At 39.1% G+C, this 25,594-nt stretch overlaps 1 protein-coding gene across 5 annotated transcripts in view; it reads right to left on the bottom strand.

Moving 5' to 3' along the window:
- Nucleotides 1-25,594, bottom strand: part of SCML2 (Scm polycomb group protein like 2) — a 73,200-nt gene that overhangs the window by 43,353 nt on the left and 4,253 nt on the right. For 2 of the 5 annotated variants that reach the window (XM_058018364.1, XM_058018363.1), the window contains exons 2-5: nt 17,043-17,150; nt 11,046-11,114; nt 4,374-4,444; nt 85-319 (exon numbers count right to left, since the gene is read on the bottom strand). In XM_058018364.1, coding sequence (XP_057874347.1) covers nt 85-319; nt 4,374-4,444; nt 11,046-11,114; nt 17,043-17,064 — 397 coding nt within the window. In that variant the 5' untranslated portion in view covers nt 17,065-17,150. Of the gene's footprint in view, nt 1-84; nt 320-4,373; nt 4,445-11,045; nt 11,115-17,042; nt 17,151-25,594 lie in introns of those variants that run through there. The other 3 variants (XM_058018365.1, XM_058018367.1, XM_058018366.1) reach the window with 3 other exon arrangements.

Here is a 25,594-nt window from a genome sequence, read left to right on the forward strand (position 1 = left end):
TTGAATTTGCCAAGATGAAAACGTAAATTTGACTTTTTTAAAGCAATACTCGTCACACATTTGTTCAGCAGCTCTGTTACTTACCAAGTGGAGGCTGGAGCATGCCCCCTTTCTTTTCACAGGTCCCAATGGGCTGTATGTCTGAGGAATCCACGAGCCTCCAGAAATCATTTTTGTTGTCACTGCCATCGAGGCGCAGCCTTAGCCTGGCACCAGTGATTCCAATGACGGTAGCGATACAAACCGAGGTGACGTTGCGAGGATCGCGCGCTTCCAGCTTCATGCCGACTTTGAAATCGTTCGTAGGTGGAATTCTAGACTACAACAAAAGGCAAAGGACTTTTTCTTGTAGTTGTTAATATTGCTAAATTTACCAGCCAGTTCAACAGACAGCTTTATTTCCTCCAAGCTTAGCATAAACATGATAAATATGAAGAAACTTTTAAACTTTTGAGTGTCTAACAGCAAGTCAGAAAAGGCAGCTGGATAACCTACCAACTGCATAAGCATGATGGATTTCTAAAAATATAAGGATGCTAAGTAGGGTAACAAGGGAATCTTTATAAAAGATATGAACACAAGAGCGAAATGAATGGAATACAAGGACATTAGGAAACATGACATTCAACTCAAAAAAGCCCAAAACACCAAAACACAAACGAAGAGACACATGCAAAAGAAAATCCCAACCACAAGGTTTATTAGCTTCCAATTCAAAAGAAATAATTACCCTCATTTAAATACTTCGAAAATCTAAACAAAATTTGGACCCTTCTGTATAAAAAAAAAGCTTACATTACAAAGAAATCAGACAGAAAAAGGAGTTAGTGTTAACATTTTTAAGAAAGAAAACAGTCCTAAAGATGCATAAAACTTCCATGCTAAGACAAAAACTGTAGCTTGTGCTTATTTGCAGAGAACTGAATACAATCACAAACATACAATGCAATGCCAATTTAATTAGCACAGGGAAAAGAAATGTGACAAATGCAATTTGGTTGTTAAGAAGAACTTTTTGTCACATGCTAAAGATGAACAAAAGAAGGTATTTTTTACTCATGCATCAACACACTACAGGCAGATATTGACTGGACTGCAGTCTGATTACTTGCCTTCTGTCATAATGCAGGCAAATGACATGTAATGATGTTTAAAACTTTGTATGAACACTAACTGGGATGGAATGACTCTCACTATTCTCTTTACTTGTCTCCTCATTTCCAGCCTAAATTTTATTGATGGAATTTTTGGCCAACATTATAATTTAATTTATTTTTTCACTTTATTAAATAAAACCAGAAGCTACAACTGATCCTTTTTCAGTACCTTTTCACCAATGTAAATAAGTAAAGCACTGAAATTTCTCTTAGGAGATGATGACTATTCTCTATCACCCTCTATCTTTACTGCAACTCTTCAGTACAAAGTTGTTTTTGAATAGACACCCAGAACTGTAAGCAGCCTTCCCCAAGACATTTAACCCCAGTAGCTACCCTATCCAGACTAACACAGTCTGACTTCTAATACAGGAGGCACGTTAGAATACCCAAAACCATAGGCACTCACACTCACAGGACTCCTCTGTCCCCTTGTGCCTGCCTGTCCAGGCCAGGTGGGGATCCCACAGCAGGCAAAGTGCACTTACCCTGTCTGTGGGCACAGGAAAAGACAGGAGAAATCTGCTCCTGCAGCAAGTGTTAGTGATATTTTTTTCTCCACCACATTTAAATGTCTAAAATACATCTTGCTGTGCTTGCTATATTGTGCAGGTGCACTATTTACAACACACCCTAGATCAACAGCAGGAGCCCTGGAGGAGCCTGAGCCCAAAAGCCAAAGAGGCGAGCAGAATTCAGTGAGCAACTGCCAGTGCTGAACTCAGACAGCAGGCTGGCTGAAAAGGGAGCCCAAGCATATTAAATTTAAAGGGCAATTCAATTTCAGGATATTGCTTGTCAAGCTGTTATTTTGGACAAGCAGGAAAAGCAACAGATATTGAGAAAGTGGGGAGTTTGTTTCTTTGTTTGTGGAAAAGGTGAGCTTGTTGAAATACCAACAACTCAAGACAACAACTCATTCTACTAAAAAGGTAAGTCCTCCATGCTAGCTTGTCTTTAAATAAAATTACAAAACCTCACACAGTAAGAGCTTTCCTTTAAGTTCTGCTCAAACCACAAGGGATTGAGCTTTTACAATTAAAATTTTCAACTGCTTGGGAAAAAGTTTTAGGGCAAGAAAAAAGAATATGAAGTGCATTGAAATTTTAAGTAGTTATTAAAAACAACTTAAAGCAACAGATAAAATACCTCCTAAATTAAGATAAATACTTTAATCAATTTCCATTATCTGTCTGTGTCTTAATTTATGGTAGAGGCTTTAATTTATTGTTCCCCAGGTAATTTTTAATTACTACAAAAGTTAAACTTCTAAAATTCCCACAGGTCACAAATTCTGGATGTAATTGTCAAATTAATTTTCTCACTGCACTTTATTTTCTGGCTAGCCAGAGCAGTGTATTTCTTTGCATTACACAGAGTAAGAATGACGTGCACAATTCATGTGTAACCCAATAAAAGTCAAATTAGTCCTAGGCAAAGCACAAGCACTTTAGGTTCTAAAATCTGCAAACATTATGTAGTGAGAGGATCTAGCTCTGACCTATCACCATTGCATGTCACTTTCTACCTAAAGACCAACTCTTAGAAAAAATGAAAATCTGCATATGCAAATTGTTTTGAAATTTGCTGTGCACATAAATTAAAGCTCTTCTTTTCAACTCACACACTACTTAAGCAATCCAGGTCACATGGATTTATCTCTGTCAATGCATGTCACCTAAGCACCTCTCTTCAAGGCATTGGTTGCTCATTTCAGACTTCTTGAGTATTACTAGGGGAGAGGAAGATGTAATAAAGGCACATGGAAAGGTTTTTGAGCAGCTTTCTGCAGTAGTTACATTCCTTGGGAGCACAGACTCTGGTCATGGTGGTTTATGGTCTGTGAGTATGGCATTAACCTCAGAAAGATCCAGGGACAACACACCACCCTCTGCCTCTACCCAGGAGGAGTCTGAGGTGCCTGCCCTGTGAAAAATGCATACTGTGAAATTAATTTCTGCAGCTCCACTCAGAGCTATAGATGGCAGTGTTCTTAGCCACCTCTCACTGAAAGCAGCATGAGAGGGGCTCTTTGCCCTTCATCCTCATCTGCAAAGAGCAAGCTGAGATTCAAGATCTAGCATGAGGAAATGCTACCACCTGTGTTTCTCTCTCCTAATTCTCCATTCCTGCAACTGCTTCAGACTCACTGAGTGATGGTTCCTCTCCTTCTCAGACATCCAATTCGTGCTGCTTTTTATGTGGGCCCCCACTGGAGGCCGGTATCACTTACAGTACAATCAGACCACCAACAGACCCTAGAAAACAATTTCAGAACATGCCCAAGCCACTCAACTAGACATGCACTGCCTGTCACACCTATTACACTTCTAGGAACCTGAACAATCCAATTCCTTAGCAACTATCTTCCTAACACAGTGAGGGCACACAGACCAAAATGAATCCTATTTAACCTTACACAGACAAGATACACCTCAGCTTGGGAAAAGGACAGAAGGATGCCTAAAGAGATTGACTCAGTCTCCAGAGGGCTGAACAACTGGAGGTCACTAGCTTACACAAGATGATACATTTAAACTCCATCTGCAAATACACACTAAACCATCAGGTGGGGGGATCAAACTTTTAGGGCATAGAATTATACAAAATAGTACATTAAACACCCTTCATCATAAATCCAGTATTTTCTTTGTATTCCCATATATTCCACTTGATTGTTTTTTAAAATTTTTGTATTGTTACCCCTAAGTAGAAAACACTCTGTTCAGAAAGAGACAAAATTAAACATATTAGAGATCCAGGAAAAAGTGGTGACTCAACTCTACTACACACAAATCTCATAGCTAGACAGAATTGAAATAAATTTCAAAAATGGGGCAAAGACTCCTCTGACAATTAGCCAATTTTTTAATTCTCAATAAAACCATGGCAGTGCTAAGATTATTGAAAAAAGTAGAAAACATTTTTAAACACTGACAAGGCTATCTGTTTCCATGAGCTAGTCTTTTTTTTAAAGGAAAACAGAGTTCAAAGAAACAGTTTTAATGAAACCCTCAAAATTTGGCTTGAGGCAGAAACCAAGAATGAAAAAACTTCCGTAGCTAGTAACTGCCAAAACTGTAAGCTACTGATAACTACAGATCAAAAGCAGTCAAATGGGAAGTCTGCAAGCAGTCTAAATGTGAAAGTTTTTCTAGGATCACCCTGTAGCAGGCATACAACAGACACACACTTGCAAAATAGTATCTGGCATACCTGTCTGAAACAATGCAGAGGGGCAGCTACTGATTCAGTCTCTTTCAGATAATCATCCCAATTAAACTGTTCTGGAAGACACAAGATAAAAAAAATACATATACACACTTACAAAAAAAAAAAAAAGAATTTACATTAAGTGAAAATTTGAGGAAAGAAAGGGACAGAAAACCCAACTATCTTGTAGAATGCATTTTTTTCAAGAGCAGAATCATTCTCAAATGAAAACTCTACCTTTGAAATACATACAGACCTTGAAGGAGCTTCAAAAGTAATGTTAATTTACAGGGGTGAACACACAATAGGCAAAATCAATATAAAACTTCCTTCTTTTTTCTGGTGCTCCACATGCAAATTTATCTAGGAATATCTAGACTGAATTCTCTGCAGAAGGATCTTCCAAGTATTCTTATATGAATCACATTAGCCTTGCTATATTATAGTCCCCCTAACAGCAGGGTTGATATGACAACCTCATATGAGTACTGAGATGATATACATTGAAAAACACAGACACAGGGACACTGCTGAAATATATGTCATGAACATTATCCACTAGAAAGCAAGAAGATAGCACAGCCTTCCAACTGCATCTTTGTCTCTTTTTACCTGAAATCACATAAAGATTTCTTTTTGTAGAATATCATGTAATATGGCATAGATAGGTAAACATTATGGCAATGTTAAGTAACAAAATCATGGTATTTTTTTCAGTGTTAGTAGTGTCATTGTTTATGTGTATGGGCAAGTGGATTCTGCATTTGATTTAATTAGTGTTACCAGTTTTGCATGAATGGAAAACTGTGAAGTACTAACATCAAAGATACAAGCAAGCATATTTATTATTTTAATATAAAGTGGAAGAGAAAAGCTACCATGGCACAGCTAATATTTTTGTTACTAAATTATCTGAGTGAGCTGTTTACTTATTTTTCTTGTTTGGGCAGCTGGCATCTTTCTGATGTTCCTGAAGAATAAAGCACTGATGAACCCAAAATGATGCCGTGATGCCACCCAGTGGCTCAGCAACAGCCACTCACAAGGCCTAATGCAAAATCCTTGGGGATGATGGAGAGCTTGCTCCAGGTGTGCCAGTAATTCTTCCAAAAACACCCCTGGGCACAGACACTTAAATAGAGGTCTGCAGTTTTCAGGAGAGAGGAGAAGCAAAGAAACAATCTGAAAATGGCAGCATATTCCAGCACTTGCAAACACCTTCTCTGAAGGATGTGTGGTGGCTCAAACCCAGAGTCTTCCTGCAGTAGGACAGCATTCAGCTGACATTATCAAGTGCCTCAAGCAAAAGGGAACCATCCCCTCAGCCTGCTGAGGTGCTGGCTTTTGGTGAAACAGAAGTGTATGAGTCTTTTGTCCTTGTCACTGCAAATGCCATGTGCTTGTCAGCAATGTGAGAGGTCAGTAACATATCAAAAGCTGTTAATTTGGTGGTCTGGAATATATACAGGCTGGTAACAAAGACATTTTTACACAACATCTTGGAATTCAGCCTATTTTAGAATGAAAATTTTATACAGTAAAATTGATTTTGTATTCCTTGCAAAAGGCAGGATACATTAACTTAAGCATATATTTGTATTTCAGGAAGGCAGAAATAGTTCTTCAGAGCTTTCCCCAGAAAGTAGCCTCCAGACTTGTTGCTCTTTTCATTAACAAGCCAAGGAGGGTGCAAAAATTAAGTATTATGAACTGATAGCAAGGTTTTATCTTATAAAAATTCTTCTTGGACTCCAATAATAAAGCTGCACTTCAGGTTGCCTTCTGATTTAAAAAAAAAATCAAAAAAACCCCAGAGTTTACCTTAGTAAAGTACCTAATGCTACATAATTAAATCTAGTCAAAAGAAAACATCAGTTGTGTCCCAGCTGCCTCAGATCCAACATGTTGTAAAAGCTGAAGTCATGCATAGCCTCATTGTGTTAAGAACTGTACAATTACAGATATTCAGTGACACTGCATTTACCAGGACAAATGGTCATTCACCTCCTCCAAAAAATATATAGTAACATTTCCCAAGTGATCTGAATGTTAATAACAGGATGGTAGATTTCATTGGGTGACCAAAAATGGGGTGACAGAGAGAAACAAACAGTTTTGTTTTTTTCAAGGGGACATTTACTAGAAAGACACAGAAGGTAACAGAATATTCACTAGAAAGACAGAGAAGGTAAGCAGCCAGATACAGATAAAGCCAAGAGGAAAACAACATTGCCTAGCTCTTTGCTTTAAATCCTAGCTATCAGGAGCTCTTGCAGCAAGCAGAAAAGTCCTGGAGTTAAAATTAGAAGCTCTCCACCTGTGAAGATACACTGTATTAAATCAGAGCCAAGCTCTCAGAGATGGTGCTAATTATCATTTAATTACTGCAGCTATAGAATCAGGAGACACATGTATGTTTGCAACATGTAAGATGCATCTCTAGAAAGATAAGCACATTAAAAAAATATCTACATGAAAGGTTCTCTGTATTCTCAGTGCACACAGGTAAAGAAGCAATTGTGTTATACGTATTTCTAATTCTAAAGACTCTGAAAATATGCAGCCTCTGACAACTAGAAATCCTTAAGAAAATTAGCTCATACTAAATAATTTAATTATTTCTCTTCACAGTCAAATTTCTCTTCATTTCTCTTCACAGTCAAATCTGCAGGCTGAATAAAACAGCCTAAGAAAAGACTGTTATGCAACAACCACAACTTTAAAACCCACCAGGAAAGTGAAAACTAGAGAGAAAAAGAAAATTTTATGCTGAAGAGCAAACCAGCATATACTGGAAATGGAACAAAACAAAACCCAAACCAGAAGGTAACTACAGCCTTTTGTAAATGAAAAAAAAAATATTACTTTAAAACCTGCATAGAAGTGAGGCTCTTAAATAGTGATGCAAAACAAGCAGCAATGGCAAAAAGCCTGACTAATTTAAAAATGGAGGGACTGAGTCCATCTCACAGTTGCCTGCATTACTGGCACTGACCCATGGGTCAATGACCCCTGATGCTCTCTTCAATGCTGTATCAATACCCTATCACTTCTTGTCAAACCTGCCAATCCCAAATTTACTCAAGCTAGAAGGGACCTCAGGAGGTCTCCAGCTCAGCTTCCTGCTTCTTCAGGGTTCCATCAGACTCAGTGTGAAGACTTCCTCATGAAGGAGGAATTTCTTATGTTCCAGCCAGTATTTGTCACTTCTCCTTTCACAGTGGCTCTGACAGGAGCCTGGCTCTGTCCCCTTTCCATGACCTTCTGCCATAAGCTTTCTTTTCTTTTAGCTGAAAAGAAACATTTCTCCTGGTTTCAGTACCATTTTTTTGCGTTCTGGCTCCTTCATTTTTTTGCAGGAATTCAAGCCAGCCTACTTCAGTACAGCAGTGCCTTCCTTGTACTGCGCAGCTCAAAACTGAGCACAGCTCTCCAGAGAGAGCCTCCCAAATTCCCCGCAGCAGCGAACGCCTCCTCCCGCAGGATCCCTTTGCAGTGGAGCTCTTTGGCCACACGAGCTCGCTGCTGGCCCACGCTCCGCTCTGCCCGTTGGCTCGGGGCCTCTCCCGCTGATTCCTGCCCGCCTGGGCTGCCTCAGGGCTCGGGGCCTCTCCCGCTGATTCCTGCCCGCCCGGGCTGCCTCAGGGCTCCGCTCTGCCCGCGGCCGAGAAGGACTCTGCATTCACCGGTTCTGCCATTCCACTTCCCCAGCACCGGCAAGTCCACCTGAAGGCAGTCCTGCCTTCCAGCCTACTGCCTACTCCTCCCCATCGGATGTAACCCACAAACTGCTCTGGCAGTGTGTTCTGTACAATTGCCCCCACCTGACACTAAGGCCTTAAAGAGCATCAGCCCAAATACTGACCTCTAAGAAATGCCACTAGCTACCCTCTGACTAGTGGTCCTTGCACAGCTTGACAGTCCAGTCAATTTTTCATCTGTATATCCGAACCACATCTCACCAGTTTGGCTGAAAGGACGCTACAGAAACTATACAAAAAGCTTTGCTAAAGTAGACATGAACAACATCCATTGCTTTTCCTTGTTTCCAGAGTAACTAAGCACAAAAGGCAATCAGTCACGCACAGTTCACACACTTGACAAATCTGCCTCCTCTGTTCCTAACCTCACTGTTGTCCTTTATTTGTTTGGAAATGATTTCCAGAAATATTTTCTTTATAGTCTGCCTGAAGACTTAGATAGGACAGGCCAGCCTGTAATTCCCCAGGTGCTCCCATCTTGTCCTTCTTGACAGTGTGCACTATTTGACCTTTTCCAGCCATGGTGAAACTTCCTCAATCACTACAAGTTCTCCAAGAGCAGTGAGAAGCCTCCTTGTGACATCAGTCTTCTGCCTCAGCACTCCTGGAGGTGTCACATCTGCTGCCATGAATAAGCAAATGCCTGGTTTGTTGAAGTGCTCCCCATCTTTTTTCACTATATGTAATTCTTCAGTTTAGTGAAAGTCAAATTTTTACAAAATTTTAATTGGCGATTTAAACTATGAGTTGTCACTTGCAGATTGGTAGAATTTAAGGTCCTGGTTTTTTTCAGGTTAATATAATACAGTATCACCATAGCCTAAACACTGTTTGGGCAGATGGAACACATGTCTTCTCAGATCACCCCTAGGTTCCCTTGGCACCCATCTGAGACTGGACATGGAGATGCCTCTTTTCTAGTTTTCATCCCATCATGTTTCCTCTTCAAAGATGAGATTTCCTTATAATTTTTGTTCACATACTCTTGAAAATGTAGCAGTTTAGGTGTAAGGTATTTCATATTCCGCTTTACACCCTGTACCTCTTTCTATATGTTGTGATCCTTCAATTAAAATTTTTCTCCTCCTCATATCTTTCTCTACTCACTTCAGTCTATTTTTTTTTTGAGCCCGTTCTTCTCACACCTCTGTATCTCCTCTTTGACTTTTCCTATCACACATTGCCCTGGAAACTCTGGAGACTTCCTAGCTGCTAGCTCAAAGCATTGTATGGCGTCTTCATCTAGCATCAAGAGGCTCCTTCTGCTCCTTGCCACCAACAAGCAACAACACAGAATAAAAATTATTTCACCTGTAGAAAATCAGAGATCTTGCAAGAAACTCCTCTCTGTCTGACAAAGCTGAGCCTAGATTTCATGAGGCAGTTCAGTTCCCAGACACTAGGCTAACAGCACAGACCAAGTCCAGAACACAGAGTAAGACTTGTCTGCTTAGCACTACTTCTCCACAAAGCTTTTTCAACACCTTGCTCTCAGCTGCAGGAGGAGGCAGGGACATTTTCCAGTGACTCATGAAATATTGTTATCTTATCCACATATGAAGAGCACTTTGCTGGTGAGGGGTGTCTACAGCACTCTGTCATGTCAGACAACATTATTTAAAACAGACACACTGAGTCCAGTTTGACTGGAACTCGTTTTACACTGCAGAAGGAAAAAGACAAATATGTTTCCTTTTCTGGCTCAAAGTAACAGGGACAAATAAAGATGACAGGTTGCCTGCACTGGTTGTGGATTCTCCTCCTCTGGAGATACTCAAGAGTTTTCTGGACACAATCCCAAGTAATGTGCTCTAGGGGATCCTGCTTGAGCAGCAGGTTGGACCAAGATGACCTCCAGTGGTTGCTTCCAACCTCACCCATTCTGTGATGGCCAAAATCCCAATAAATGAAAAAATTAGCTCTGGCAAATGTAACAGCTGAAGGCTGCACTATGACTGGTATTGTATCTTTTATGCAAAGTCACTACCTCAATTACCCAGCCAATGTGTCAGTATCCTGGCATGTTTGATCACTGACTATGCTACTTGTCTCCACTGGCAGCCAAGAAGAACCAGATCATCTATCAGGAGTCAGAAAGCACAGAAAGGTGAGCAGAGTGGGAGTTTAAATAATTCAGTGTCATTTTTTCGAGAACTCCTGAAAAGATTTTGTACTGTAGTCAATACTACTCATGACATTTCTTACAGTCCAAATGCAAACAAACCACGTGAACATGCAAAGCATATCTAAGGATGTTGCTATTGTCTCACTGCAGCCCACCACAGAAGCTACCTGACAGCAATCTCATGCATACACTGCCTTATGGCACCTGCTGTGCACAGGAGAGGCTAAGTTAGCCCAAAATCTGCATCATTTCTGCTAAGTGTGTACTTTTCCTCTGTTTTCTAAAAAAACCCCACAAATTCTGCTGGCACATCAATTATTTAAAGTAAAAGTAGAATCCCAGGCAATTTAATCCAGTTTGCAATCCTAAAAACTCAAGACTATTAAACTGAAAATCCTTCTTTTGGCACCAGGAAACACAGTAAGGAAACAGAAGGTAACTGCAGCAGAAAACATATGAGACTGAGAAATACATGAGGAGAAGAACAAACAAATCAGTAACAGTTTAAAAATAATAAAGTTTACACAGCATCTTTGTTTATACATACAAAGAGTACTTATTTGGCTAGTAAAACTAGCAGGTTCAACTCAAGCAGCTTCAACCATCATTTTCTATATCAGAACATACTTTCCTAATAGCTAGACAAAAGCAAAGGTATGTTTTTAACTACCCACCATAATAACCCAAGAGATTCCAAAAAGGAAAAGAAGTCAGAAAATAGTGCAATCCAAACACACACTTTTTCTTTTAGAGTTTCTTAACTAAGAACCTGACAGCTGCAATACCTACCACTTTTTAAAGATGGGTTGTTTGCCTGCTGATTCTTTCCATCTTTCTCTTTTCTAATATTCTTTGAATCTAAAAGACAAGATTCCATTACATAATAAATGTAATATTCACATCATAACTATGTCCAGCATAGCACAGAATGCTTTCAAACAATACAGAATATCTTGTTGACTTTATTTTATTCATTTCAGTACATAATCAAAAAGGTATGTAAATTTAATCACCACACTATTTTCCCTTCAAAGTATATTGAAAAGTACAGCATGAAAAAGCAGAGCTTTTGACTACTTTATATCAATTGTTAGAATTAATCTAGTTGCAGAACACAGAATATCAACTCCACAGACAGCAATGCTGTTCTATTTTTAAACAGTTTTACTTCAACCTACACAAAATTTGAGATCACTGGATATCTTTATACATCTGGTTATAGACAGATCACTGTGAACTGAGAAACAAGGAAAAAAACCAAACCCATCCTAAAACTATATTTCTGAGTTAAAGATTTCATTCTATATTGAGATTCTTTAATACTCAATATTCTCAATATAAAATTCTCAAATACTCAAAGCAGCTATCTCATCACTCATCAGTTATTTTAAAGAATCACTCCGAAGAATCTACCTTCTCTGTCATTAATCTTGGCACACACTCAGGGATCTGCCATATTTCATTTTTGATGGATTTCAGCATGCATGAGAGATGCAGGAGAGCTGGGCAGCTATAATGCAGAAGACTGAGAGAGACAGTTCCACTCATTCCTTTTAAAATACACTGTTTGGTGACCTGCTTTTGACACTCCTGGACTTGAGTGCAATTCAAACACGATATTGACCTCACAACAAAAATGCAAGCACATTCTCAGATCTAAAAATCTTTTTTGTTTTTACCAAGATCTGCATGGGAGAGTAACTCTCTTGGTCTGCAAATGCCTCACTACTGGGAATGGGGCTGCTCCTCTAGTTAGGCTTGTGCCTAGCTCACACCTTGGGTTACCCCACTGAGCCTGAACTGGTACAGGTGAATGGAAGGCTCACTTTTACTGAAGATTGCATTAGCAGTCAATTATTAGTAGCTGTATTCACTTGCTTTTAAGTCTACAGCTACTGATTGGCTTGCTCTTGACAGCAAAGCACTCCTGACCTAGAATGCGAAGCATCTGGTGACAGAAACACTTGAAATACAATGAGTTGTTCTGCAGAAAAGACTAAACCCTAACAGTGTTTCTTTTCTGTAAGTGAAGCATTTCATGAAACATACTGACAAGCAACGTGTGGTGTTCAGCACTTCCATCTCGCATCTTTCATTATCAGGAAATTGCCACATAATGCAAGAGCTGAGTCATGACAAGCCTCTGCCACCCGACCCAAAATCCTGCCCTACCACTGAGTGAGGAGAGGCTAAGCCATCCACATGGCTCTGTGCTTGGCAGGCTGTGATGCTGCTTGGTCAGAGCACAGCAGTGGCCAGGGCACCCTTGGGGGTGGACAGGCAGGGTCTCACCATCCAGAGCCACCCCATCACCCTGTCCAGGAGCTCCTGGGGGGTGGCCCTGGGGGCAGCCCCAGCGCTGGAGGCCATCCCAGGAGACAGGCTGGGGCTGGCATGGGGCATGGGGCCAGGGCTGGGGTGATCTGGGGACTGGCCCTGCTGCAGCACCACTGGGGCAGGGGCTGACATGAGGTCCTGGGCAGGGCAGGTGGAGGCCCCAGGGGAGTCAGGGTCATTAAAGCCCATGAGTGTACTCAGGATCATAACACCTTCCAAGAATAATCCAGACTTCACAGTCATACAAAATCAATGCACAGCTTACATAACTGCTCAAAATACACTGCAAAAATACCACCCTTTTCTCCTAAAGCAGACACAGGCAGAACTCCAAGTCCTTTGAAAAAGAAAAAAAATGCTATGTTTACATCTTGACTTAATCTTCTTTCTTGACTTACATGCTCTTTCCTTCAGAAGAAGTTTGCTTTGGAAAATTTTCTATTATATAGATCCCTGAAAAAAAAAATGCTAACGAAGGTCAGCTTCAGATGGAATGTTGAAATTATTTGGGACAGGGCCTACAGAACTCTAACCCCAGTACCTCCTCAGCAGTAGGGCTTTAACCCATACAAGTAGATACCCTACAACTACCTGAGGGAATCTCAGAAGGGATAATGCTAAAACTATTTCAGTAACACTGAAAAGATGCAAGGCTAATGTTCACCTTCTCCATCCTATATCCTATGAAAATATCCTATATCCTATGAAAATATATTTCATCCAGCCTCTTTGGGCTTGAGCTGAATGCAGATAATTTTCTACTGTCAGGACCTTTTGCCACATTTTATAACCTTGGTCAGTATTTCCCACAAACAGTCATGGTACTAAGGCAGACATCAGGCTGTCAGCTTGCAGAACAAGTAACTTCCCGATCTGACTATGTCCAAAAAGGAAATCAATAAGTCTCTTATGTGGAGCTCCACTGAAAGAAGAGAACTAATAACTGCTTCCTGCAAACACCCAGAGCTTGAAAGGAGAGAGTCATGCAAGAGTATCTACCAAACAGTGTCAGATTAAAAACAAGATGACAGCTTTTCATGATGAGAGACATCAAGAACAGGTGAAAGAATGTGAAAAACTGCAGCCTGGACACCACATGTGATCTTGCTGACAATCACTACATGAATTATTTATGCCCTATACCAGCTAGCTTTAGTGCCTCTTTCAAAAACATCACAGCAAATATGAAAGTTGAAACAAAACACTCTCAGCAATGTATTTTTCTTATCAGCCATTAGAAAACTACAAGAAGAGATTATTATATTAATAAGTGGATTTCTCAATAGCATTTTAAACAACTATTTCATTTGAGGTGGAGGCATTTTCATTCACAGGAAACACAAAGCACTGTCACTACCACTTGTTTTTGATGGTAGGAAATCTCCTCTTTAAACACACAAATAAATCTCACCCAGCATATGCAGAAGCATCCAAGAATAAGCCTGAATAAAAGCAAGATTGTTTTCAAAGGATCTCCTTCCTTTTATGCATTCCAACCTTCATCAGTGGGAAGCTGGGAATACCATTACAAAGCTGGAGTGTTTTGTCTGAACAGATGCACAGCTACTAGCAGGAAGAATTTCCAACCTGTTTCCACATCAGAAACCCTGTATCTATCTATTGCCACCCCAGAAAACCTTCCCCAGTCTGTATTTCACAGTCACTATTCACAGTCTATACTGCCCAGCCTTGTTCAGGTGTGCTTTTTCCAATGTTGGCAGTTAGGCTGGATAAAAAATTATGGTTTATTTTCAAAAAAACTATAAAAAAAGTAATATTTTATTAAAAACCAATTTTCTAAATATTAAATATTTTATAAACACATGGAGCTTTTTAATGCATGCCAATCTATAATGGAAATTTTAATATTCTCTATTTTAATAAATTTAGTTTCCAAAGATCACAGAAAAAAAATTTAGACAGAAGGCTATTATTCAAATCACTGGGCTGAAAAGAAGATTATTCTTTCTGCACATGATCCTCAGCTTGGTCAAACTTTGAAGTCAAACCTCAAAAAATGAGGCAATGAATGGCATAATATGTACCAGTAAATAAATGTACATGTACAAAGAGTATTTTCTTTTCATCCCATTGCACATTCAGCTCCTAGCCACATTCAATGGCTAATTCCTTGAAGCCTGAAAAATTGACTTGAAAATAGGAACTCTATTTTATGTTGGAGACAGAAGAGACTTATTAGTCCTACAGTCTTGAAGCTCGTGGTAACAAAAAAAAAATAGGTCAGCTTAATTCATCATCTATCTTCCCCTGTCCATTTCTAAAGGGAAAAGTTTCAGTTTTTCTCAATGTAAAACACAGTATGTGTTAGATCATTGGCCAAAACAAGAGCTAGAATCAAATTTTGCTTTATCAAATGTACTTAATCAAATGCTACTAAGTTCTCTAAAAGAACAGTGAAGAACAGGATAACTATTTCAAAAAAAGTTTTGAAAATAAAGTATTACATATAAGTACATAGCATTTATATTTTTGCTATGTATCTATACATATTTAGCCTATACCATGTAAAGGTTAAATACCCTATGAAAAATTTCTTTCCTTTAGAGCAGCAAGATAAGAGTAAAGCATACACTAAAATTTTAAAAGCAACATATTCTATTGTTCACCAACAATTTCTTTTCTAGAGTGCACTTCATAAGCTAAAAGTTTAGATACAAGCCAAGATTAGAGTAAGATTATTTAACACAGTGCTTTCTTCTTACTGATTCAAAACTCTGTGTTTACATTACTCCCACCCTATCTGTAACCACAGAATTTTGCTGATAAGATTACTCAACAGAAGACAGGCAAGAGCAACCACATCTATCACTTAAGAAATTAGAGACAAAGGGGAAAAAAAAAGGACAAAGCTATCCTGACTGACTTGTGAATACCAAATAAAAAAAATAATCAGAGAAGGCAAGAGAAAGCTCTGGGCAAAGATAATCCTGGTGACCAATGTGTACTTGCTCTTATAAGCTCCCATACTGAACTCCTGCTTCTTGCCTGAGAAGCTTTAAAACCTTGCAACTTCTTTCTAGAAGACTTAACCTTTCAGCAAACTAGATGATTGTTTTGTGTAGTGATGGAAAATCATGTCTTTTAACAGCAATAATTTTCATCCCTGAAGAGTGGGCTACATGCACGTCCTGTCTTCTAAGACTTATTATTTGCTCATCGTGCAGGGCGGGGAAAGTGAAGTTCACAGTCATGCTTTGAAGAGTCCTGCAGCTATCCCTCAGCCATCTTGATGTCAACTCTTCTGGGTCCTCAGAACATGGCAGGATACCACTCTTCTCAAACAAACCCCTTGTCTTTTCCTGATGTATGTGAAATATCTTTGGATGACAAAGACTTTTGCTCTTCCCATGCCACACAGTTACTCACCCTGAAATGAAGTTTACTAAAACAAGCCCAAGACTTACCATTGCTCAGGAAGGGGCCTTCTTCTCACTCCCCACTACACAGGGTTGTGAGGATATCCAGAGTGAATATGAAAATTTCTCCTTTCCTTTCTTTTTGTGCTTCCCTAGTGGGATTCTTACCTTATCTACTTGGAACAGCCAGTCTCTTTCACTATATTTAGACAACAGCCATGCAGAAAACCTACAAAAGAAGGGGTCAGACTTCCTCCATAAACTCCTGGTGCAACAATTAAATGGATGACTCCTGCCATTACCGAAAATCTATTCTAGCAAAAGACAATTATTTACCAAGGGAACACACAAGCACATAAAGCAGCTTGGGGTGAAGGTGGAAAGCCCAAGGAAAGTACAAAAGTGCTAGCAGCCTTTTATGGAGGATGACTACCAATCTGGAAGCTTCCAATGCAGCCACAACATGGTTTCAGAGAGTGAATCTTTTGCTCTTCATATTTGTTTTTGTTTCATCAGCTCAAACACTCTTGTTTCTTCTTAAGTCTCACTCTCTATTTTAGCTCTGAGCTCACAATTAACATCTGCAAACATGACACAGCAGAAATCACACCTTTGTGGTACACCATGTACTTGTGGATGAATTTCTTTTAAAATGTTCATTTTATCTTCAAAGACAGTTGCTAATGCCATTCATTGTGATAAAATTTGATTCTTTGCACTACTTAGTTATTATCCTGCTAAATTATAGGCAACTCCAGAATAAAGCCCTACATTTTATTTAATAGCACATCTAGACACATTCCTCAATTTCAGAGTGCAGTAATGATTTCAAGGCTGTCACAGGACAGAATTCTTTTCATTAAACTTGTGGAACTCAAGACAGCCAAATTCAGCATATGTATTCTAAAACAATGTGAAGTTTGAACTTACCTGTATTCAGAAGATATCACAAACTGTCTTCCTTAATCTAACAGTATGGCAAATTGTCATGTTGTATTCCACCAGATCCAAAAAACCAATTTAACAGGTTCCCCACTTTCTTTCCTCTTGGATTAAAGCTACCAGGCCTCACCTTTCGCTGCTGTTCTCCCCATGGTAACACTTCTGTGATCTCCCCTCTCACAATAAAAAGGCTGAAGTTGAAAGACCAGTTAATTCTTCCTTTCAGCACAACAGTTTCCTGTGGAGCAATAATACAACAAGTTAGGGGGGGAGGTTGTTGTTGGCATTTGGGTTTTCTTTTTTTGGAAAGGATGATTTTTTTGTATTGGTATATAATTATCTTGCTGTTTTAAATTGCAAGTGTTTAACTATCTGTAGGAGAGTAGTGTGGAAACAACAGTTAAATAAAAGCAGCAAAAATACCAAATGCAAACTTTCATTTCCTTGTTTTAGACAGTTCATTCTCTAATGATTTGCATTTTCTGTGGATTTCTAAAACAAAGAAAGATATAAAATGTGCTTTATTCCTTTTCACCCCCAAGAAATATTACTGAAAAATGGAAGACTCTTCATACATAACCTACTCACCCTGCCTCACTTGCACAGAGTTAAACAATCATCAACTTCAATACCTCTGGGTAAAACACATTATCTTGCACAAGTACAGCTGAAGAGGGAACAAAACACTAATGTGAAAAATCTGTACAAGGCCCCAGTGCTCAGTGATAGCCCAGCCCTATGATTTGTAACAGACTCGTAACAGCACACAGAGAAGTGTTAGGGAAATGCTAACTGCAGATAAAAGCACTGAGCCACATTCTTGTAGGGTTTGGAAACTGGAAGGGACAGATTGGTTAAACTAGTGTAAAACAGCAAAAACAAGCTTTCTTTTTTGTGTGTGTTAACTGTGATTTTCTACTCCAGCATCTAGTATTTTGAACTTAGACTGTGTTCAAGTCAAACTCATTTCTAGCATCTAGCCTTGAAGCAACAAAGCCAGCAAGTTTACTATCCTTCTCCATTAACTTTTCAAGTAATAATGGGTAAATACATTCAAATTTCTGAATTATGTTCTTGGATAATTTCCTTTCAAGCAACTTTCATGAGGTTTAAAGCTGACATCATTGAAAACTTGAGGAGTTTTTTGAATTTAAATATGTGCATACTCCTGCCATGAATAATTTTGTCAAAGGTAACATTTTTAGAAGCTACATCTTTCCATTGTGACATAAAAGAAGTAACAGTTGAAAACAGTTGGAATTTCTTGACTCTTCTACTCACATGCAAAAAAGAAAATTAAAATAATCATATATCACATATAAAAAGAGAAGTATCATATAGCTGAGTATTTTCCTGAAACTGTGATCCTTTTCTGAAACTTCAAGAAACTTCAAAGCACTATGATGATGGACTGGATGATGAAACTTTATACAGTGCAAGAACATGGCTAAAGCTAATTAAAAGTTTTTTTAAATGTCAGTGACTGATGAATTTATTTCACGTGTGTGTTTCTGTGAACATGTTGGACAGTTATTACAAAAACTCAAGACTGAGACTTGAAAGGAGTTATAAATAAAACTTGAGTACTACCATAAAATAAGCAGGTTTTGCTACACAATAGCATTCATAGCATAAGTGATCATCAAGATTAAGAATAGAAATCCTTTTAAGCCATCAAATAAATTTGAAATACTTTATACTTTCACAGACTCCCCCAAAAATTCAAAGCTTTTCCACTGCAAGTAATAAATCAGGGAAGGTGATGCAGAGTCAAAGTAACTGTTTTTACAGATTACTTTAGAACGGCGAATGGTTTTTATCTTTTTGTTCCAAGTACCAGATTGCACTTGGTGCAGTAATAAAGATTCCAACCCTGCAGTGATAGTCATCAAGTTTAGCACAACCGGAGCGTCTGTGAGAACATAAAAAGGATTCCAGCTTTTCATTAGCTTGTGTTGTACCAGATAGGCTGTTTTACAGCATGCCCACCAGCCTGTTAAAAATATAAGACAACTGAAAGTTCTGAAAGAGCTGTTTGAAATGAGGCAAATCCCACTGCAGGAACACAATATATTACTGTTTCGAAGAGGTGCTACTTAGAACTCAGTTACACCTAAGGATTCAATTTAAAGCTGCTATTAAATTAGCCCATTGATTGTACTGTTTGTCATAGAAAACATTCAAGAACAGCATTTCTGAGCCCCTATCTAACAACCACTACATGTTGCTGAACCACAGCAAACTTAAAACCAGTTCCTTCAAACACAGGGCAGGGTCAACCTGAAACAAAGTGCAATTTCTTCTGCAGGGGCAGATGTAGGAACTATTTTGCACCACCTCACATACTTAAGTGGCAAACCCTAAGCAAGGCAGTTGTGTCCTTTGCTAACCAGGGCAGAGTCCCTTGTGTCACACTCACCATCCCCAGCCTGGCTCAACCCACAGCACACCCAACACAGAAAAGAAGAAAAGCACCAGCAAACATAGGGAAAACACCTCCAGGCACATTCTGGTAAAATTACACAGCAAGGACGGATCTCAAGATTCTTGAGATCTACACGTGCCTTGGCAAGCAAGCTGAATAAGAAAGATGGGGCTAAGAAATTAATAGAGCAGCTTCTAGAAATAAAGGGAAAAATGAAACAAAACAGCGTCAGGAATATATGAGCAAACAAAGAAATGCAATGGCAAGGCTGAAGTGCAATGGCAATAGAGTGCACAAAACAACAGAATGAAAACCAAAGTTATAAAGACTGAGATGAGCACAGAGGTTGTCAGTCGCAGACAGAAAATGAACAAAGTATTTAAGGGACTGTCAGGACAGAATCCAGTGAGAAACCATTTGCTGCAAATTAAGGAAAAAGCAATAGGGGAAAAAAAATCCACAAACCTAGGATACTATTGGATTAATCATCAAAATGTCTTCAATCCAAAGAGCACTCAAAGGATATCCACACTCCTGAAGTGTATTATTTACATCCCTTATGTCTCAATTCATCCTGTAAACTGAGTTTTAGTCTTACCTGATTTGCATCCCTTACTTGAATTCCTTTTTAAAAAATCTGACAGAAGGCATTTATCTGCCTTTAATTCCTTACTGAAGTTTTTATTGTTAATCCCCAAATCACTTGTACTAGGCACCTCCCACTGTGCAAACCCTTTGTCAGAAAGCATTATATTAGTAGACAAGCCTAAGTCTTTACCTTCTCTGCATTGCTAGTACATAATACCAGGTGTCAGAAAACAGGGTGGAAAACATTTTTCCTGCCTAACTTTTCTCTTTCTGTTTTGGAAGAATTATTCAAAGGGCATGCATTGCTGCATTTCCAAGAAGGTAGCATTCTACAGAAAATGTCAAAATTGTTCCTTCTTTTGCCTGCCATGCATCTCCATTATCCTTCTGTTAGCCAGGCATTCAAGTAAACCAAATGTCCTGAAAAAAAATATGTTTGCATATCTAGGGCTTCCCAGTGCAAGTTTATCTTGACAGCATGCCTGCTCATAAAAACACACAACAGAACTATGGAGATAAATGTAACATTTAAAAGAAGCCTAAGCAAAGAGGAGACTGGGTTCAGTCTGCACAAAGAAGATTCAGGTTTTTTCTCTCAATGACTCTGCATCTAAGGCAGGACAAGAGCCAGCAATTTTAGAGCCCATTAGCTTTTTTGACCCTACCAGTGGTACAGATGCAGTAACTTAGACCTCACCATTGGCATCTTCATGGGTGGGACAGTCATCAATGGGCAATCTCTGCTGGATAAGGACTGAGACTATTCTTTTACACAGATACACTGCACTGAGGAGGAATCTAACAAAACAGCCACTTGGAAGCACCAATGAAGTTCTCAGTTTTAGCTTGAAATAAAGGCAGACATTTTCAGGCTTAATGTGAACAAGGGGTTGTATTTGCCCCCTTTTTATTCTACAAATGCTTCAAGATTAAAATTCCATATGCAAGGGTGAAAAAGAATTACACATAGTTCAAACAGCAAAACCAGTTACAGAGAGAAAATAGGTACAGTGTAAGCTAAGAAATACTTCCCCCTGCCAATGCTGTCATTTGTACAAGTCCTACATTTGCTTTCCCCATTAGCATTCATGCACTATTACATTTAGAAACACAAGAGACATCAGCTCCAACTGCTGGCCACACTCCCTGCTCCTGTCCTCCCTGCTGTCTGCCTCTGCCAGTGCTGCAGAGCCCCCCAAGGAAAGGAAGGACCCCCCCATGTGCAGCCTCCCCATGGACACAGCTCCTACTCCAGGCTCCACACACGGGGAATGAGCACCTACAGGCTCCAGTCACCTCCCAAACCAGCGTGACCCAACTGCATTACTTCAAAGCCATCCTTCATGAAGCTGGAACATCTTTTCCTTAAACCTAATCATCTGTCTACTCATCTGTTGTCTCTTAAATAAAACCCTACTTCATACCATTTCTGAAAGTCTTTAAGGGGCTGAAAAGAGGCAAACAAGGAGAGTAAAACTTAAAAGGATTTTTAAAATAATATACAGTATTAAATAAAATTTGCAATACTTAAAAATCATTTCCAGCAAACTGCCCAGCATATAGACTCATCCAGTATACTTGAAGACACAACAGCATGCTTCCTTGTTTCTGTAATAGTCAGTTTACCTCAGTGCACACTGTGGCATCATTATGGAAAAGTAAGATCTCAAAGGCTAAAGGAAGAAAAAATTGCACAAATGTATCAGAACTTTAGAAAATGTAACAAAAGCCTCCTATTTATAAACTCAGTATTATTTAGCATTACACATTTATGACTTTGAACCAAACATTAAAAACCAGGTATTCTTTCATTTATGCACACAAATACATAATCAGTCGGTGTTCTGACAAGAAATTTGATCCGAGTTGGAATCTCTTTAAGTACACATTCTTTGTATTAAAAAAAAAAACCAACCAAAAAAGTTAAATTCTTTCAAGGAAAGGAAATTAAACTTCTACATTTTCATACAGCTCAACTTTCAATAAAGTGATATATCTGAATACCTCCTCTAGTCACTAAAAGCAAAGCTAGACAGATAGACTTTAATGAAATTCACAGGCTTTCAAACCAGCAAATATTAACTAGCCATATATATCATTACAACAACTAAGCTTGAGTATTTCTTAAGTTGTTAAAGAAAGCCCGTGGGCACTTAGTGCTTTACAAATATATTTTTGTAATGTCATTTTCTTTAACATCAAGCAGAAATTTTCTTCACTTGCAAAACTGCTCGCTAAGTCACCAGTGGTGTACTGCTCACTATTTATGAAGTGATTAGCATAAACAAACTTTTAAGCTGTCAGCAGTAAAATATTGCCTGTAAATGTTCTGCTCTCTCTCCAGGTAAGTTTACGACCTGCTTTAGAATATGAGCAACTGCAATTACAGTAAGTCATACATTTCAAGAATGCAAAACTCTCTCTGAGCTCTCAAACACTATTAAGTGTGTTATTCAGTAAAGAATTGCATATTTTAAAAAGAAACATTAACATGGTTTAGACCAAAGATTTGTCCCAAAAAATCCTGAAACAAGAAATAATACTTGTACATGAGAACATCAGAGAAGTAAGGTCTCCAAATTAAACAGCACAACTTGTATTAATGCACAACAGAAACAATTAATGTCATGCAGATACAACATTTACTAAATTGACAGTAATTTTTAAAATTGCAGTTTAGAGCTGCTCTATGGCTACCAAGAAAAAATGAAAAAGCTTTTCTCCTCCTTCCCTCCCACCCTCCCTCCCCATCCTGCTTTAAAAGTCAGAAGATGTGGGGCTGTAAAAACCTGAAAAAGGAAACGGTATGTGTGAAGTCAGCAGTTCAGCAAAGCGGCTGGCCATTAACAGCTTTAAATATTCCTAAAATGCCAATCTTCCCACATGAAAGGGTATTTCAATGTTATATTAAAATAAATAGAAATTTTATTTATTAAAATAAATTTTAAAACATAGCTTACGTTTCTGTCTTAAACAAACCTGCCAGTTTTAGTAGTTTACTAGTACATATTTACAGTAACACAAGATTTTGACAATTTGTTTAAGCATTTTGGTGAATTCAGCACACTGAAACCTCTGTGCTATTTTCTACTCCCCTCTTCAAGCCTGGGGTACTCTTCCTGAAAACATTCATCATCATTATTCAACCTGGCTTTGTCCACATACCTAACTCAATTTTTTTTCATAAAGTAAACTAATTAAATTGTGGAAAAAAAACACAACCAAACCTGTGTGATTAGCACTAAGAGCTACATACCTGCATGAAATTGTCTTTACACTCAGATACATCTCCTCTGTCTTCAGCTCAGTCTCCTTATAGAAGAGAGGTCTCAAACTATTCCTTCTGCAAGGCACTGAGCTTACTTTTAGCACAGTGTAAATACAGCAGGCAAAGCAGAAAAGAAATTGCTGTTGCAAATATAGCAAGTGCTAAAGAACTCTATACAGCTTTTCTGCACTTGTCTTCAGCAGACAAGAAGCAACAGCAGCAGTCAGTGTGCAATGCGTAAGGAAACTAGGGAGAAAAAGACAAACAGAGGCCCAATGGCAGAAAGGGCATTTTTTACCCTTTTAGGCAACTTTGGCTTCCTCCCTTCTACACTGCCTTCACACTGGAAAAGGACGGGAAAAGCTTGGTTCAGCTACGATCCAACAGAGCTCTGTCCACACAGCACACAGCCAGAAAATCCATCCCCTAAGTCCAGATTTTTTATTTACAACAGAGTATCCAGATAAACACATCTACTTTTAGTCTGATGAAGAAATATACAGCAGTCAAATAGAATGCACAATTTTTTTTTTCATTGAAGGCATGGAGAAGAGCCTTGGGACATTTCTGCATAGGATCTGACTGCTGTCAGCACCCCAGGTGAAGCTACAGAACAACGTGTTTCTCTCCTCTCGCTTCTCCTCAACACCAGCAGCAACACACTTCTGCTACCATCCTCTTCCAGTGCATAAAATTCCTTTTCTCTCTTCCTCTTGAGAATCCAAACAACATAATGCTGACTGGGACTCCCTGCCACTATATATTAACAAAGACACAATTTGCCTCAACTCATTTTTCTGCTGCAACACTCCATGGTGTAGCCTGGCTCATGTAATGGAATAACTACACTGATCCCACATACTGGTGTCCAGTCAGGGAACAAAACCAAACCAACCAGAACTAAACAACCCTCCAGCAATTTCCTGATAGCTCCTCTGTTGAGACAATGTTTCTGCAGAAAAAAAAAAAAAAAAACCCCAGAGAGCTGCTTGCAGTTTCCAGGCAAATGCACTGGACTCACCTGTTGCTGGTGCTCATAGCTGTGCTACTTCCCCAACTCAAAAAGTCCCCTTACACAAGGGATCTTTGTGCAAATGCCACCAAAAATATCTGTCCATCTACTGAACAAACATTATTACTGAATCACAGAATATTGTGAGTTGAAATGGACCCACAAGGATATCAAGGTCCAACTCCTGTGCCTGGACAGGACAACCCCAAGAATCACACCAAATGCCACTCCAAAGGACCATTCAGTGCTGCTAGACATTTCTGCAGCTAACAAAGCACTAACAGGTCATAAAAGACATAACAACTCCTAAATGCTCAAAGGACTAGACAGCTGCAAATACTCAGCTGTACTATTTGCTTCACTCTTCAAAAACAGAAGACAACTAAAGACTAAAAGCATCAGGAAAATTTGCAGCAAATCTGTATCTTTCTTCCCACTTTCTAGGACAACTTTCCAATTGTATTAAAAAAAAACAACACAGAGGTGAAGCAAGCCATAATAGGGCAATCTCCTCCACCTCTTCCTCAGCGTGGCAGCACATCTGTCACTGGTTGTATCTGGCTCAGGCCCAGGACAGTGGCAGAGTATCTCCCTTTCTGGAGACCCCCTTTCTGAAGGCAAGCCCCCCTCTTTCCTCCACTCAGTGCTTATACTATTGAGAACCAGAAACAGTCAGACTAGGTAGTATTTTCCTACAACAAACTGAAAAATAATTACAAACCCTATTCAGAGTTTTCCATCTAACCATAACACTGCTTATTTTGGGATTAAAACCAGTTGATATCATCTGACCTTCCCAAAGAAACACTGTCTGCCTCTTTACAGCTCTCCAGTGCAGGGTACACACACAAGAGACTTGGAAGGGGAAGTGCCATCAAACATGCAGCAGCCCTTTTAATCTCTGCGCCCCTGACAGACATTAGTGACAATAAAGAGTTCCACCAAATTTAGCAGCTCTGATACCCTTTCACATTCCTCCATGCACAAGACTCACTTTTACAAACTGCTCTTTTTAAGTGGGCTTTGAAAAGTGCCCCACAAACTGCACTCCTTCCACTGAACCTGCCTGCATTAATCTCTGCTAGATTCCACACAGTACATAAATAATGGTACATGCTCCATTTTAGGTATGCACCTCATTAAAATGGTGCTACTCTCTTACAGGTTTTATAAACTTCAGCTGCTCCCTGCACTAATGTATGGTAGAGGATGAAAGGCTCAACCTCCTCTTCGCCCTACACTAAAAGGAGTCTCGTGTTACCTTGAGAAGACAACTGACTTCATCCCTTTTATGAAAATTGATGGAAAGGAAAATGATGGAATTCCCTTGGTATCTTAAATAGAATTTGACCTGATTTGTGAAGTGGAAGGCCAAGAATAAAATGATCT

Source organism: Melospiza georgiana, chromosome 2 (assembly GCF_028018845.1).
Source record: "Melospiza georgiana isolate bMelGeo1 chromosome 2, bMelGeo1.pri, whole genome shotgun sequence".
Classification (NCBI taxonomy): Eukaryota; Metazoa; Chordata; class Aves; order Passeriformes; family Passerellidae; genus Melospiza; species Melospiza georgiana.